At 34.8% G+C, this 14,979-nt stretch overlaps 1 protein-coding gene across 3 annotated transcripts in view; it reads right to left on the reverse strand.

Moving 5' to 3' along the window:
* Positions 1-14,979, reverse strand: part of abhd3 (abhydrolase domain containing 3, phospholipase) — a 60,174-nt gene that overhangs the window by 44,774 nt on the left and 421 nt on the right. For all 3 annotated transcript variants that reach the window (XR_012386820.1, XM_073915985.1, NM_001004569.2), the window contains 1 exon segment: positions 12,637-12,800. Coding sequence is in view for 1 of the 3 variants with exons in the window: in NM_001004569.2 (NP_001004569.1) it covers positions 12,637-12,800 (164 nt within the window). In the remaining 2 variants the exon portion in view is untranslated.

The raw sequence follows: 14,979 nt of genomic DNA on the forward strand, positions 1-14,979 counted from the left end.
TGCTCAATTTACTTTTAATTATATGTTATTATTAATAATTAATGATATTCATCTATGTGCAGACACTGATCATGTTAATGATTTCTCACAATAGTTTAGTCAATAGACAATAGTCAACAATGGTTTAACAAGGTAGGAAACAGATAAATAAGAATATGCAACACTTTATTTCTATAAATATACAATAATTTATATTTTAAAATTATTTCTTGTACAATATTTTCACTTGATATTAACAATTTAACAAATCATGCACTACAATGTACTGTTTGTTCAGATTATCAATTGTGTAACATAAATTAACTTTTAGATTTTACTAAAATTATCACCAAATTTAGTAAGTACAGTATTTTTAACATTTTAAAAGAAGTTTTTTTTTTCTTTTTTCTGCCATGTTTTCAAATCATCTTCTCCCCTTTACTGCACCCACAACCATTGTTATAGAGGCCAGCTCTGATCTAATAGGAAATATTTTTTAAAGATTCTTCTTCTCAAATTTACACACAATGCAAGTGTGATTTAAAAAGAATAGCTTTAAAAATATTAGATGCAGCTTACTGGTAAGTGGTGCTATGGTGAGCTATTTTTAGAACAGACCCACGGGCAACTCATGTGATCTTCGCAGGCTACCTGGTGACCGCGGCCAGCATGTTGGTGACCCCTGCTATAGAATATGTTGGGATCATTGTTTTTGTTTATTTCATTCAAAATGGACTATATCCATATTTTCATTAAATAGCACCTTGCTGGTTTTTTAAAGCATGGCAATGCTGGTTTTACTAGCATACAGTGCTTTCCAAGTGTTTATTTTACGTACCGGTTATAATTTAGAATTGCACTTTTTTTTTTTTTAATTGTCATCAAAATAATCTACCTGCAAAACAAATCCTAAAAAGGTATATCTGTCATTTTAATATATGATGTGCTGGTAGATATGGTAGATATTTTTATATGTGGTCAGCAATCATCAATTTATTCCACAACTGAAAGCCATATTTCACAGGAAGATAAAAGAACAGAGATAAAAATGTCATTGGATCAACACAATCCTTTTCATCTCAGACTCTTGGTATTTTTGAAATTTCGAGTTATTGTCAGTATTTTAACATATGTTTAGGTATTATTAAATTCTTCAAACTAAATTAACTGAAAGTGTTTTTGTTATTACCAAGACGTTTTTATTTCTTGTTATAGGATAAAATAAGACTCATTTTATTGAAATAAAAGCAACCAATATGCCCTTTACTTGCACAAGTGTATTGATTACATGCAATCATCATAGGAGAGTTGATATAGGCTACTACACTCTTTCTGACGTTATACTGCTGAGAACAGGCTGGACATAAGAGCTGTTCTATTACTGTATCAGACAATCAATGGAATAAATGCTGAAAGAAGCTCTCTTATCCTCTACCAAGACCACTTGTGCATGTAAAAGAAGGCAAAACATATCTTCAAGTGGAGAAATGGTAGTGTTTTCAGCATAAATTTGAAACCTGCATTGATTATCCTTTGAGTAGAGAATACTGAGACTCAGCTTGCAGAAAATTAATTACACATGGACACTGACTGTTATTCCTTCTTAAAAGGGGTCATGATATGAGCAATCAAACTTGCCTTGATCTTTCAACATATGTTGTACCATAATGCATATTTCATCACTTAAACATCATCCTTGTTATAAACAAAGATGCACAAAAATTTAAATCCTTTGTAATAATTACTTATTATTTTATGAAATAATATCGTTTCATTATACTTTTTAAATGTAATTCTTTTGCAAAGAGGTTTTAAATATTTCTGCTGACCCTGCATAGTGAAGTCTAGAAGGGGTACAGCTGTATAGTCTAGAAGGAACAAAGCTGAAAATACATCAACATAGCATGTTTACACTGCAATAATTGACATTTTTTAGGATTGTGGGTGTAGAGTAGGGGTGGGGGTAAACCCTATAATTAATAAATAATTTAAATATTTCTCTCTACACTGTAAAAAGCAAGAAGTTGGCTTAACTTTAAAAAAGGAGAGTAAACTCAATGCCTTATAATTATTAAATAAACAAACAGTATAATTAGTCAATGGGTTCACTGACTTTATTTAAGTAAAATCAACTTGTTGCTATTGATTTTTTTAAGTAAAAGTAGCTAATTGCTTTTTACAGTGTATAATAATTGTTTTTTACATTTCTGTGATGGTTGGGTTTAGGGTAGGGGGTAGGGTTGGAGGTTAATAAAATAGAATTAATGGATAATATACTAAATAAATCATTTAACTTCCTGGAGCAGCTGCATCCCTTCTAGCAACAAACCCCCTGCCTGAGTTTTTATTGTATCTGTTTTTAGAATGCATCACAAGTTCCCATGATGACGTGTCAAGTTTATCTTGTGACACCTCAGTCCCAATTATTTTGTTTTGTTTATTTTATCCCTTTTCTGCAAATTTTAACAAACGTCCTAATTATATTGTGAAATATCTGACATTTCAATTCTAAAATATGTGAACTAGGCTTGCCATGATAGACGGTGTTGATGGTGTTACCAGTTTTAAGGTACAACACCAGAGACATCACTTTTCCACCGTGACACTGTCCCCACATTTGTTTTTTTTAAGTATTAATTTTTTAAAAAATATTTATTTGAATTACACGGAAAATATAATTCTAAATAGTTTACTTTAGACGAGAGCATGCGCTACAATTAAAATCTGAACATAGCTATAATGCGTCATATTTCATTTATCATGTGGGGAGAACGAGAGAAGTCGAATTTACAGAAAGAAAATGGCAGACGATTTAGTGTCAAAACGCAATGCAAAAGCACCTGTTTGGCAATATTTTGGGTTCTAACCAAATGCAAAAAGAGAACCTGAAAACATTAAAGAGGCAATCTGCAAACTTTGCCTGACAAAGGTGGCAGCATCTGGAGGAAACAACTAATTTATACATGCACCTTCAACGCACCTACTTAATGTTAAACTATGGGTAGGTCACGGGTAGAAAAGATCAATAGCCATAAATACGCAACGCATACTCTCATTTTAAAAATCACGCAACCATCATCTCACATTGTTTAATAATAAATAATCGTATTTGTTATTAAAACGAGTGGTTTAGCAATGCCGCACCATTAATAAGCCAACTGCAGAGAAACAAAGCAACCATCGCGGCAACCGCAGTGATCACTTTTTCCAGTGATCATTTCTGTTCTTTTTTGCACTTGATTATTATGTGTTTAATGTTAAAAAATCAATAATGAATAGGCCAACAAGAGTGTATCCTGTGTGTGTGCGTGTATTATATCACTGAAGCCTGAAGTTGCTTCATCTGTCTGGCAATATTTCGGCTTTTAATCGAATAAAAAGTTAATTTAGATGAGCCAATATTAAAAAAAATGCAGTAAAGTCAGTGTTTCCTCTAGGATTTTTTCCAGCTATGGTGGCAGGCCTTTTTTTTAACACAGATTTGTAATGTATGTAATAGCCTACAGCACGCGGATCTCTTTGCTTGCGTGCCAATTTCCTCTGCTCGTGCACAAAACTTCTTGCACGCCCCCTCAAATAAACGCCGCTTCAAGAGTGCGCAGATCTTGTGCGCTCTAAAATAAATGCTGCTGAAGTGCGAATTAGTGCGTTTATGTAACAAGTATGTCTCCAGCATTTATTAGATTTGCTAGGAATATTTCTGAATGTCTCCCTAATAAACCTACAGAGCGATATTAATGCGTCCTGAAGTAAAGTGAAACGGCTATACGTTGTGTTTGCTGGCCTCACGCATCATGCACCTGTCAATCAGCCAGACAGTCAGTCAGCACGTAACCTTAAAGGGTTAAACAAATGACGCAGAGCACTACTACTGTTACAGAAAAGTTTGCGCTGTTATAATTCACTTACCCTTTAATACATTTTGGTGCGATTATTACCCGCTATTAGAAAAATAAAATGTTTTGAATGAGAAGCTGTAATGTAGCCGTGGCGGCATGAATTTGGGCGTGATGCCCCGCCATGGAAGAATGAATGTAGCAGAAACCATGAAAGTAACTGTGACGTGCGGCCACACATAGAATCAGAGGTCTGATCTTATCTTTCTCTCTCGCTGTAATCCAGACATTGATACAGACGCCACACAAGTCAAGTCGCAAAACTGAAGCTGGTACCAGCTGACAGGTAGAATAGCTAAAGCCTTTAGGAAATCCATCAAAATACAGCACTGAAATTAACAGGCATATGTCTGAGCCAAAAAGTCTATCTGTAGGATATCTGTAAAACACAATCAGAGTCAATATTATGTAGAAGTTGTGTAGCCTAATAATTATATTAATTCTAATAAAATGAAAACCAAAATAAACAATTCATTGCATTTTTCGTTTGATAAAAAAATATACGGAAACGAAAAAAAAAAAATCAAAGGGTAGCTAGTTTGTATAAATGTGTTTTAATATTAATAAAATATGCTCAGCCTATTTAGGCTTAAAGGTTATATACGCCGCCAATAGGAAGCCATTCGAAAAAATATTATTTTTCGTTGTACTGGGTTATAATTTATATTTTACAATCAAAACTAAATGTAGCATGTCTCGCTGTCACTTAAAACACGCAATTCATAACACACTGGAGGGCCTATAGGCCTATAGCAATGTGTAAACTTACAGGCTGGTGTTGGTCAATAGTCTGAAAGTATTATATGCACGCATTTATAAGCTATTTAAAAGCAGAAAAAACGAGGAAAAGAGGAAACCCCCACCCCCACAGTGATACCGGTATTACTGGTGTTGTCACATGTCGATTAGCCGGTGGGGAAATTTCCTCATTGCCACAACACTAATAAGAAGATGTATTGTGTAGATTTTTCAGCTTATTAGTGATTATATTATTTGATATATGCACTGGTAATTGATGACGCCGTGTTTAGTGTATGCTCCAAAATTGGTCAGATCTTCTTGATTTACAACAGCTGCGTCCCAAATGGCACACTATACACTATGCACTCATGCACTATGTACTTATGCACTTACACACTCAACAGGATAGTATATGCATGTAGTGTCGTCCCAAATGGCACACTAATGTTTTTTTACTAAGCGGAAATTCAAACCGTTTCCCTGATGACGTTTGACGGTTGCCAAATCAGTGAAATAAACGACCGAATTATCAAATATTACCTGCCGTGAGTGTTGCCGCATTCACCATCGGGAGGTGCTATAATCACTCTCGTAGAAGAATTTTGTTTTCACCATCCAAAATAAATAAAGTTATTCAACATGTGCGTCCGATAGCTCCGCCTCTTCCGCTACGTAGGCAAACCTGCGGTCGTTGAGTGCATGAAGTGTCCATCATTACACACTTCATTTTAGCGGCTGAATGAGTGCATCATCCGGGAAATTAAAGTGCACTTATTATTTTTAGAGTTTTCAGTGTGAACACACTACTTACACTATTTATACTACAAAATGGCGTAGAATAGTGCATAAGTATGCGATTTGGGACGCAGCTAACATGTTTATTTATCATTTTCTTCTGAAATACATGAAAGTGGCTTTTTAAGTGAGAGAGGAATAGAGTAAATTTTCTAGAGACATAAATAGTGTATTTTACGTGAATAAATCACATGCTCGCATTATATTTTGATATTATTGGCATCTCCATAAACATCATGTAAAACTTAAATGTTAAATTTTGCTTGTAATAATGCTGTTTTTCCCCTCTCCGCTGTCGCCTCTAGCTTGAATGGTTTGGGATCGGTAGAGCTACCCATTGATGAATTTGCTCTTCAGTGTTTAGACTCTCAGTAATGATTTTTCAAACCACACTGAACTGAGCTAAACTGAACTGAACTTAAACACTAAAAACTGAACTACTCCAATTTACTATGACCATTTATGTGAAGCTACTTTGACACAATCTACTTTGTAAAAGCGCTATACAAATAAAGCTGAATTTAATTAAATAACGTGTATTTGAATGTCTGAAACCAAAAATAAATGTTTGAAAACACTGATAAATTGTGATTTATGACATCCACCATGCATCTCTTTCTATGCCTCAGCGTGAACTTTTAGATTTGAATTTAGCAGATTATGTGCATTTTGAACATTAAAATCACACCGGTGTGATCGCACACGTGAAAGGATTATCTTAATTTAGATAAAATTGATTTTAAAAAGAAAACAAGAAAATAAAAGAAGGAGTTTTTATTGACAGTGAACGAATAGAGAGGCGTCATTTTACCAGCATGGCCACCTAAAGCACAGTCGGCAGCAGGAACAAATTGCCCTACCAGCCTGTTATTTGAATGGAGTTTGCTTTTTCTGGTGAGCATGTACAGTTCATGCGTCAATCATTTTACCTGTTCATGGACAAAATATCAAAACAGCGGAATTTTAAGGTATTTTGAACTTTGACTGAAATGCATGAACTCTGCTGCTCTTGCGTTTCGGTCGACACAGCAAAGAAAATGGCCTTTGCATTGTCCAACAAAATGAATGGGTTTCATAGCACAGTGCTTTCTAAAACCGGAGTGTAAGCCGCTTAACTGGCTGGAGGTAGAGTAAAACCAACATTGTGTGTTCAGTACAGGACATCATTACCTATTTTTCAGCTCATATTTTCTGCCATTTTCACTTTTCAGCCAAAGCCATAGAGTCTAACAAACATTTTGAAACAGCTTACTGGAATTGGACTAGCATTTAAACATGAACACAAAATCTATATAAACAGATTTTAATTGGTTTATTTTGTTAGAAAACATTCTTTGTCCTATCAGAGATTTGTTCATATAAAAATTTGCTCCAATTGTATCACACTTTGTTTGCCATTTAAACTGATTTGAATCATCACGTATTTGAATTGATACTCAACAAGGTTACAGTTCATTGTTACATTCATATTTCCTTTGTCTGCAAATGGTCAATTTATATTTTATGTTGTGAGTACACATGTGAAAACATGTGCAATAGCAAGGAGGCATTCATATATGGTTTCTTATGCAGTGTTATGAGTTAAATTAAAACAGTGACCATTTACTGACTTAAAGAAGTAAAAAATGACCTTCCATGAAAATGACCTTCCATGTAGTCAGTGTGTAACACAGCTCTTAGTGAAGTGACATATCCAGCTAAGGCTCAAATCTTAAAGTGCACAGTGTTTAAAACTATTGATTCATGTATAAAAGAGTCTACTCATAGTGCTTCAAATGAATCGTCTTGATAATGAGTCGCAACAGCCTGTTGTTGGAGACCCCCGAAACCAAAATATGACCCTTTTTAATGCAGGGCTCTTTAAAAGTATATGTCCCATACTAATTCATTTTCCTTCGGCTTCATCTCTGATTTATCAGAGGTTGCCACAGCCGAATCAACAGTCAACTATTCCAGCACATGTTTTATGCAGCAGATGCCCTCCGGCCACAACCCAGTACTGGGAAACACCCATACACTCTCAAATTCACACTCATACACAAAGGCCAATTTTATTTAGTTCATGCAATTCACCCATAGCGCATGTCTTTGGACTGTGGGGGAAACCGGAGCACCCACAGGAAACCCACACAAACATGGTGAGAACATACAAACTCCACATAGAAATGTCAACTGGTCCAGCCAGGACTTAAACAAATGACCTTCTTGCTGTGAGGCGACAGTGCTAACTACTGAGCCACCGTGCCACCTTATGCCCCTAAAAAACAAGTAAGTTCAGAAACAGGGGCACAATAGGGGGTTTAAAAGAATTGGTTTTGTGCCAAAACTAGACTTTGCTGCTCTAAAAACAAATGACCATAGACAGTGTTTGTGCAAGCAGCATATTAAGATCTACCATTCTGCTGGAAATACAATTATTGAGTTTTATGTTTCATGACTCGACATTAAATCGTGCATCACTCTAGTTACCCATCAACAGGAGGATTTATTTAAAAGCAGAGTGTGGACTACTCTGTCAGTCCCTAGCCCACTCGTTTTTCTATTTCAAACTCACAAAATTGACATTAGCATTTTTGCAGTGGGCAGATGCTTTGGAACATGATTTACAGTCTTTTCAAGGTGCACATATTAACAGTGTGTGTTCTCTGGGATCATCTAACCCAGTGTATCTCAACCACATTCCTGGAGGACCACCAACACTACATGTTTTGGATGTCATCTTTGTCTGTCACACCCATTGCAGGGGCCTCATGTATCAATGCTGCGTACGCACAATAACTTTGCGTACGCCAGGTTTCACGCTCAGAATCGCTCACGTTTGGATTTACTAACAATGAACTGAACGTGGGAATGTGCGCAGCTTCACGCCAGCTTTCTGGCAGGCGTACGCACATTTTTTGTGCGTGTCTGTTTTATTTCCATTGGCGACTCCTCTCTACAAAGTGTCTGAGCCGTGTAATGGCAGCTGTATGAGACGGGTTCAGCAGGTATATAAGGTTTCCATACCATACATTTGACCAGCTAAACATTAAAGCACAATTTGCAGCAGTCGCCTGTTTTCCCAATGTAATCTGAGCTATCTACTGCACGCACATTGATATAAAGACACTATCTGAAGATGAATTTGCATGCGTGAATCAGAAATATTTCCATTCAATAAATGTGCAAATAAAATATGATGCTTATTGATATGAACTTATTGATGATTCTTACTTGTCTTTCTCGTGATAAATAGTTGGCAAAATCTGATATGTAGCGGGGGAAAAAACAAGAAAGAGCTCATCAGACACTGGATTCGAGCCGAGTTCATGCTCGAACGTATCAATTCATGATCACAAGCGTCTTACGAGCGCGCCACTGAGACTGTTAAACGTCCTGCAACATTTTACAGATATAAACCACACTATTTCTTTTTTTTTAATGCACTCAGTGCAATATGTTCAGACCCAACTGTGTTGACCGCATCAGCTAAACTCTCCCACTCTATTTTTTTTCTTTTGTTGTTAATTCCGGAGAACAAACTTGCAAATAACACAGCTTTTCTCCGGTCTACCTCCGAAAGCAGCACCTCCAATTCACATTCTGTTCAAAGTTTCTCTTTTTGCTTGTTTTTGCCATTGCTTTTTCGTTGGGTTTTGCCATTAGCATAGTCATTAGCATATTCATACGGAGGAGGAGGCAGGGAGGGGTTTTGTGCTCGTGCATGTTGCGCTCAGTTTCATGTTCATTCAGATGTACAAAAGAATATGCGTGAGATTCGGCGTACGCAGTGTTTCATACATCTGAAATTTTTTCTGCGTACGCACATCTACAGCTTTGTGCGTACGCAATGTTTTAGTAAGATTTCCACGCAAGTCTTCGTACATGAGGCCCCAGGTCTTTCAAGCCGCGGTCACACTATAGTTTTCACCCTATAGACATGTGAATGCAGCAGACTATAAATGCAAGTTTGTGCGAGAAGTTTCGCAGTGTGCTGCATTGCAAAGTTCAAGCTTTGTGAACTCTGACCAGCGAAACCGCATCACATGACTGAATGAAACCAATCAAAGCTCAAAGCATGACCTCTCTGTACCAAGTTTATTATAGTTAACGAAAACAAATGAAAAAAATAAAAAAATAAAATGTCAATTTATTGTCGTTAACTAAAATAAAAATAAAAACAAGTTTTTTAAACACTAGAACTAACTGAAACTGTATTGTGTACATACAAAACAAACTGAAACCAACTAAAATTATAGCAAAAACCTCCTTCGTTTTCGTATTTGTGAATGTATTTAATACATAATCTTACTGTAAACCATTTAGAAGTAAATAATATAATTAGCGCTGCAGGTGTTTCGCACCCCAGAGTCTTTAATCCTGCTGCCATTGGCCAGATCAAGCCAGTTCTCCTTCAGTCAGTCCTCGCTTACCCCGTGACAAAAACGAGTGGGCATGACAGCAGCACAACGACAGGATTACAGGCACTTAAGACTATTACTTTAACACATTTGTGCCCAATAATGGCTTTATTTCTGTATTGCAATCGTGAACGAATGTTTTTACCCGGATCTTCTAAGTGAACTGGTTAAACTAATTCACCAAATCAAACTGAATCATTTGAAATGATTTGCGTCTCCAGTAAGCACTTATCCACACACTACTTACTTTTAACAGGCCTAATACCCTCCTCTGACTCAAAATAATCCAATATATACTCTCATTCAGTTATTAGAACAGTAACGTTACACTGAGATTAAATTTGAGAAGCGGTGAACTAATAATACTGCGCATGCGTGATTCAGTGAACCAAACACAAACAGTACATGACAACCTGCTGTGACTGAACTAAATTTGAACAACTGCACCGCAGGTAAACTGAAGGCTTAAATAAGAGGATCTGGTGAAAAAACATAAGTTCATTCCTTAACAGAAAACTGTAATGGAATTTAAATAAGAGAATCATGATTCTGTTGGGTTGCAAAACTTTACTGTAAGACATTTCTGAGATCATGGTGATGTTTTAACTGACTGCAGTCACGATTGCTGAACATAAATTTGGTATGTTAAGTCCAAACATCCACGTTAAATATCTGAACTTCCCATCAGTACTGTGTACTCAGAGCAGCCTTGCACACATATTGTACTTAAGGCTGCAATCTTGTGGGCTGCTGTATTTGAATTTGAGGATGGATATGGTAGTGGTAGATCAGGGGCGTAGTCCTTGCTATATGCACGTATACTCAGTAGGCCTACTTTTTTCCACAAGCTGTTTGGGTATTGCGACTTCTGAGAATCATAGCCTCAGTATACTTGCATGTTTTGGTTATTAGAATTCCCTAATTTTTGTGTATTGAGTTTGAGTATTTGAGTTTTTTGAAGATCACAACAAATCAGCTGAATGATGTCTTGCTGAAACGTTCAAGTAAAATTATAAAACAGCATGGTCGTTGCTTTAGCCCTCCTATATTTCCATTCAGCAGCCCCGGAAACTGATGTTTAGTATATCAAATGAATCAAAGACACATTTACTTTCATCGTTTCTTTGCCTACTTTTGGATAAATTTGGATTGGGTGAGTAATAGTACACCATTTTTTTATTTTAGGACTACACCACTGTGGTAGATGATAGTGTTTATGTATCCTCTAAATACAGGTTCCAAAAAAATGTTTGGTTGAGTTTTTATTATACAATATTTATTCTATTGATTTTGAATCTTGCACCTTACAAATATCTTTATTTATATAAAAAAACTAAAATTAATACTAAAACTAATAAAAACTAAACTAAAACTAAGTAATTTCAAACTATAGAAACTAATAAAAACTAGTAGATCTGCCTCTAAAAACTAATTAAAACTAACTGAATTTGAAAGCAAAAAGTCAAAACGAAATAGAAACTAAAACTAATGAAAAATTCTAAACTATTATAACCTTGCTCTGTACAGAAATTGAAAATATGGACCAATTGCTTACTTTTTAAACGTCTAATCATCTTGTTTAATCCCACCCCTTCTCGCAAGATAAGTCTATGAGCTGATGACCTAAATCAGGTGTGTTTAGAAGGAAACAGGGAAAATGTGCAGAGCTGGTGGTCCTCTATGAGCGTGGATGAGAAACACTGATCTAACCCATGACCGTTGCACTACTACAACACAATTCTGGATTTTCCAGTAGTTTACAATTCTATCCCGTTATCATGTCAAAAAGGTATTTTCCCGTATTTCTTCTGTATTGTCAATCTTTCAACGAAGGGTGGCAAATTATAAACATTAAAGAGCTGATCCTCCGTAAAGGCAACCAATAGCGCTGAAGAGCCCTTGCTCTTAAATGTGAATCTGTTCTGTACTTTCATATTGTTTATAGGCATGAAAACTCTTTGAAATAAATATAAAAATGATGGGATTCCCTTCCTTTCCATTACAGGTGCCAATGCCCCTCCTATGCAAACCTCAAAACAGTCAGTTCATGTAGCGGTGCGTGACTGTCAGATGCGCTCCATAGTGATAAATAGTTGCTGTTTCCCAAATGGATTCTGTACACGCAATTTAAAGTGGAGTGAAAGTGAAGGGTTTTGTGTACGTGTTTGAACAGACATACATATAATAATAATAATAACCTCTAAACATGTAAATCTTGCTGTTTTTTCTTTTAAACACAACAAATTTTGTTTTAAATGAGCATAAAAAATTGAATGCTCTCATTATAGACCTGTGCATTTTTAAAGTGACACCTCTGTTATTTAATGTGATCAAACGAAGCAAGGGGGGAGGCTATCCCTTATTTTCACATCTCAGTGTTGACAGGTATGAGCTAAATTAATGCCTGATGTTGATAAAGGGGCACAATGTATGTCTTATTTGCAGTAGGGGCACTATCATCGTATGCACTCCTATAACAAATGACCTATACATAATAAGATATTCCATGTTATGACCCCTTTAACACCTAAGAATAACTATTAATAGACCCAATAGCAAATATTTGATTTGATTTGTGTAATTAAATATAGTGGTAGCTACATTAGATATATATAAAGCCAAAGTCGAAAGGATGTGCACGATCTGGCACTGTGTAAACACTTAGAAACCACTTCCTCTGACATCAAGTCTTTTAAATGGTTTGACTTTAAAAGATGCCAGAGTACTTCCTATTCATTACCATTTATTGCTTAGCCATCTCTTTGAAAACTTTAAACAACTTTGGAAGAATTAAATGAATTTATTAGTTAGGGGAATGTGCTCACTTTCTGTAGTTGACCCAGGGTTTCGCAGTCACAAAGGGTCTGAGCAGCGTTTGAACTCTGCTCTCCCAGCACCAGAAAGTGGGGTAGTATGTCTCTGAAACCACGGGGCATTGGTCCCTCAGGAACTGATGAAACTTATTTCCTCCAGCTATCAGTAGAGGTTTCTGCAAAAACAAAGTGCACAGAGGTTGGTATTTATCTTGAAAAACATAACTGTGTGAAAACTGCTGAACTTCTTTTCTATATTATACAAGCTGAACTTATATCATATATAACTTAATGATGTTAAATAATCATATTGATTATTGCTATTATCACTGATACTATTTTATTATAAATGTGCATTTAATATAAATAAAACAATTGTTTAATTGTCATTTAAATAATATAAAAATACACTTTAGGAAAAGCAAAACTTGTAAATTTAAAAACAGATTTTTTTTTTTTAAAACAACCACTTAAAACTTATACCTACTTCTACTTTCTTTATTTTTTACCACAATTATGATTACAGGGTTTCTGCAGGTTTCACCAAATCAAATTTAAGATTTTTTAAGACCAGGAAGATAGAAATTTCAGACTTATAAAGGGCTAGACGCTAAAGATTTTTAATGGCCCATCAAAATAAAAATTTAAAAATTAAAAAAAAAAACATAAAAGAAAGTAGTAATTTATTAGCCACATATTTTAAATAACGTGTCAAAACAAGCAAAACTTAGTTGTATACATACCGTTGAATTCAGAATTATTAGCCCCTTGTTTATTTTTTCCCAATTTCTTTTTAACAGAGAGAAGATTTTGACAAAACATTTCTAAACATAATAGTTTTTATTTTATTTTCGCCATGTTGAAAGTTAAAAATATTTTACTAGATATTTTTCAAGACCCTTCTACACAGCTTAAAGTGACATTTTAAGGCTTAACTAGGTTAATTAGGTTAACTAGGCAAGTTAGGGTAATTATCAAGTCTTTGTATAACGATGGTTTGTTCTGTAGACAACCGGAAAGAAATATAGCTCAAAGGGTCTCATAAATTTGACCTTTAAAATGGTTTTAAATTTTAAAAACTGCTTGTATTCTAGCCGAAATAAAAATAATAAGACTATCTCAAGAAGAAAAATTATTATCAGACATATTGTCCTTGCTCTGTTAAACATCGTCTAAAAAAATATTTTTTTAAAAAAGAAAAAAATCAAAGGGGGGCTAATAATTCTGACCTCAACTGAACATTTTTATTCAACATAACTTTAAAAAAAAACTCTTTACTAAAGGTTTTGAGATGTGTTGGTGATTGGATGTGTTTTGGATCAATTAGGTAGCTTTACATAAACAAAAGAAAATTAAGACCTGTTTAAAATTATTTAGAACCTACAAGACAATATTTCAGTGACTTTAAGACTTTTTAAGGACTAAAATTGTGCATTTTGAAATTTACTCCGCGGATACCCTGGATTATTGCCTTTGGAAAATTGAAATGGAAATTAATTCAAGTCATCAAAATCAAAGCATGCATAAAATATTTATTAGTTGTATTAAAATAAATATGAATTGGGCCCTTAAAGGTATAATAAATAACTTTATTTGTTATTATTATGGATTATATTACTTATAGTTTAATTACAACATAAACAATAATACTGTGACAAAACAGCAAACATGCAAAATGTGCAAAATGCACAAAAGCATGCATGTAAAATGGCTAAATTTATGTTTACAAACTTTTCATAGAAAACGTCAACTCTTTCAGTCAAAATAATTGCTAATTATTATGTTAAGTATAATTTGGGTAACAATGCAGACATAAAAATTATAAAAATAATAATAACATATTTTATTAATATTATTATTATTATAGCCATTTTATTGTGTTAAAAATGCAGTGTAGGTTGTAGATAGCATATTATAAATATGCTAAAAAACTAACATGTAAAAAATCTTAGAAAACCTCAAGACACTTCATGACTTAAGACTTCATGAGCAGTTTTTATAGTAAATTGCATATAATTTGACATCATAAAACTTTTTGAATCCAGTTACGATCGCGAAACTTATTTCCACATATCTTGTCATTGTAAAAATGGAGAAGGATGCTCTAGTCTAATAGCAACACTCATACTTGTATACATCCATATCTTTTTTTTTCTTTTTCAAAGAGAAAGAGAGTGAACGTGAGTTCTTTTGAGCTGTAATACCCATTTCAAGACATTCCGACAGCAATATACACATACAGAGCTCCGGATTGAGTGCAGATAAAACTGACAGCATAAACTGACGTAATACAGCCCTTTTGAATTATGACATCACTAGCCGGTAGCTCTCGTGCGCTGATTGGCCCTGTCAACC

Source organism: Danio rerio, chromosome 2 (genome assembly GCF_049306965.1).
Source record: "Danio rerio strain Tuebingen ecotype United States chromosome 2, GRCz12tu, whole genome shotgun sequence".
NCBI classification, from domain to species: Eukaryota; Metazoa; Chordata; class Actinopteri; order Cypriniformes; family Danionidae; genus Danio; species Danio rerio.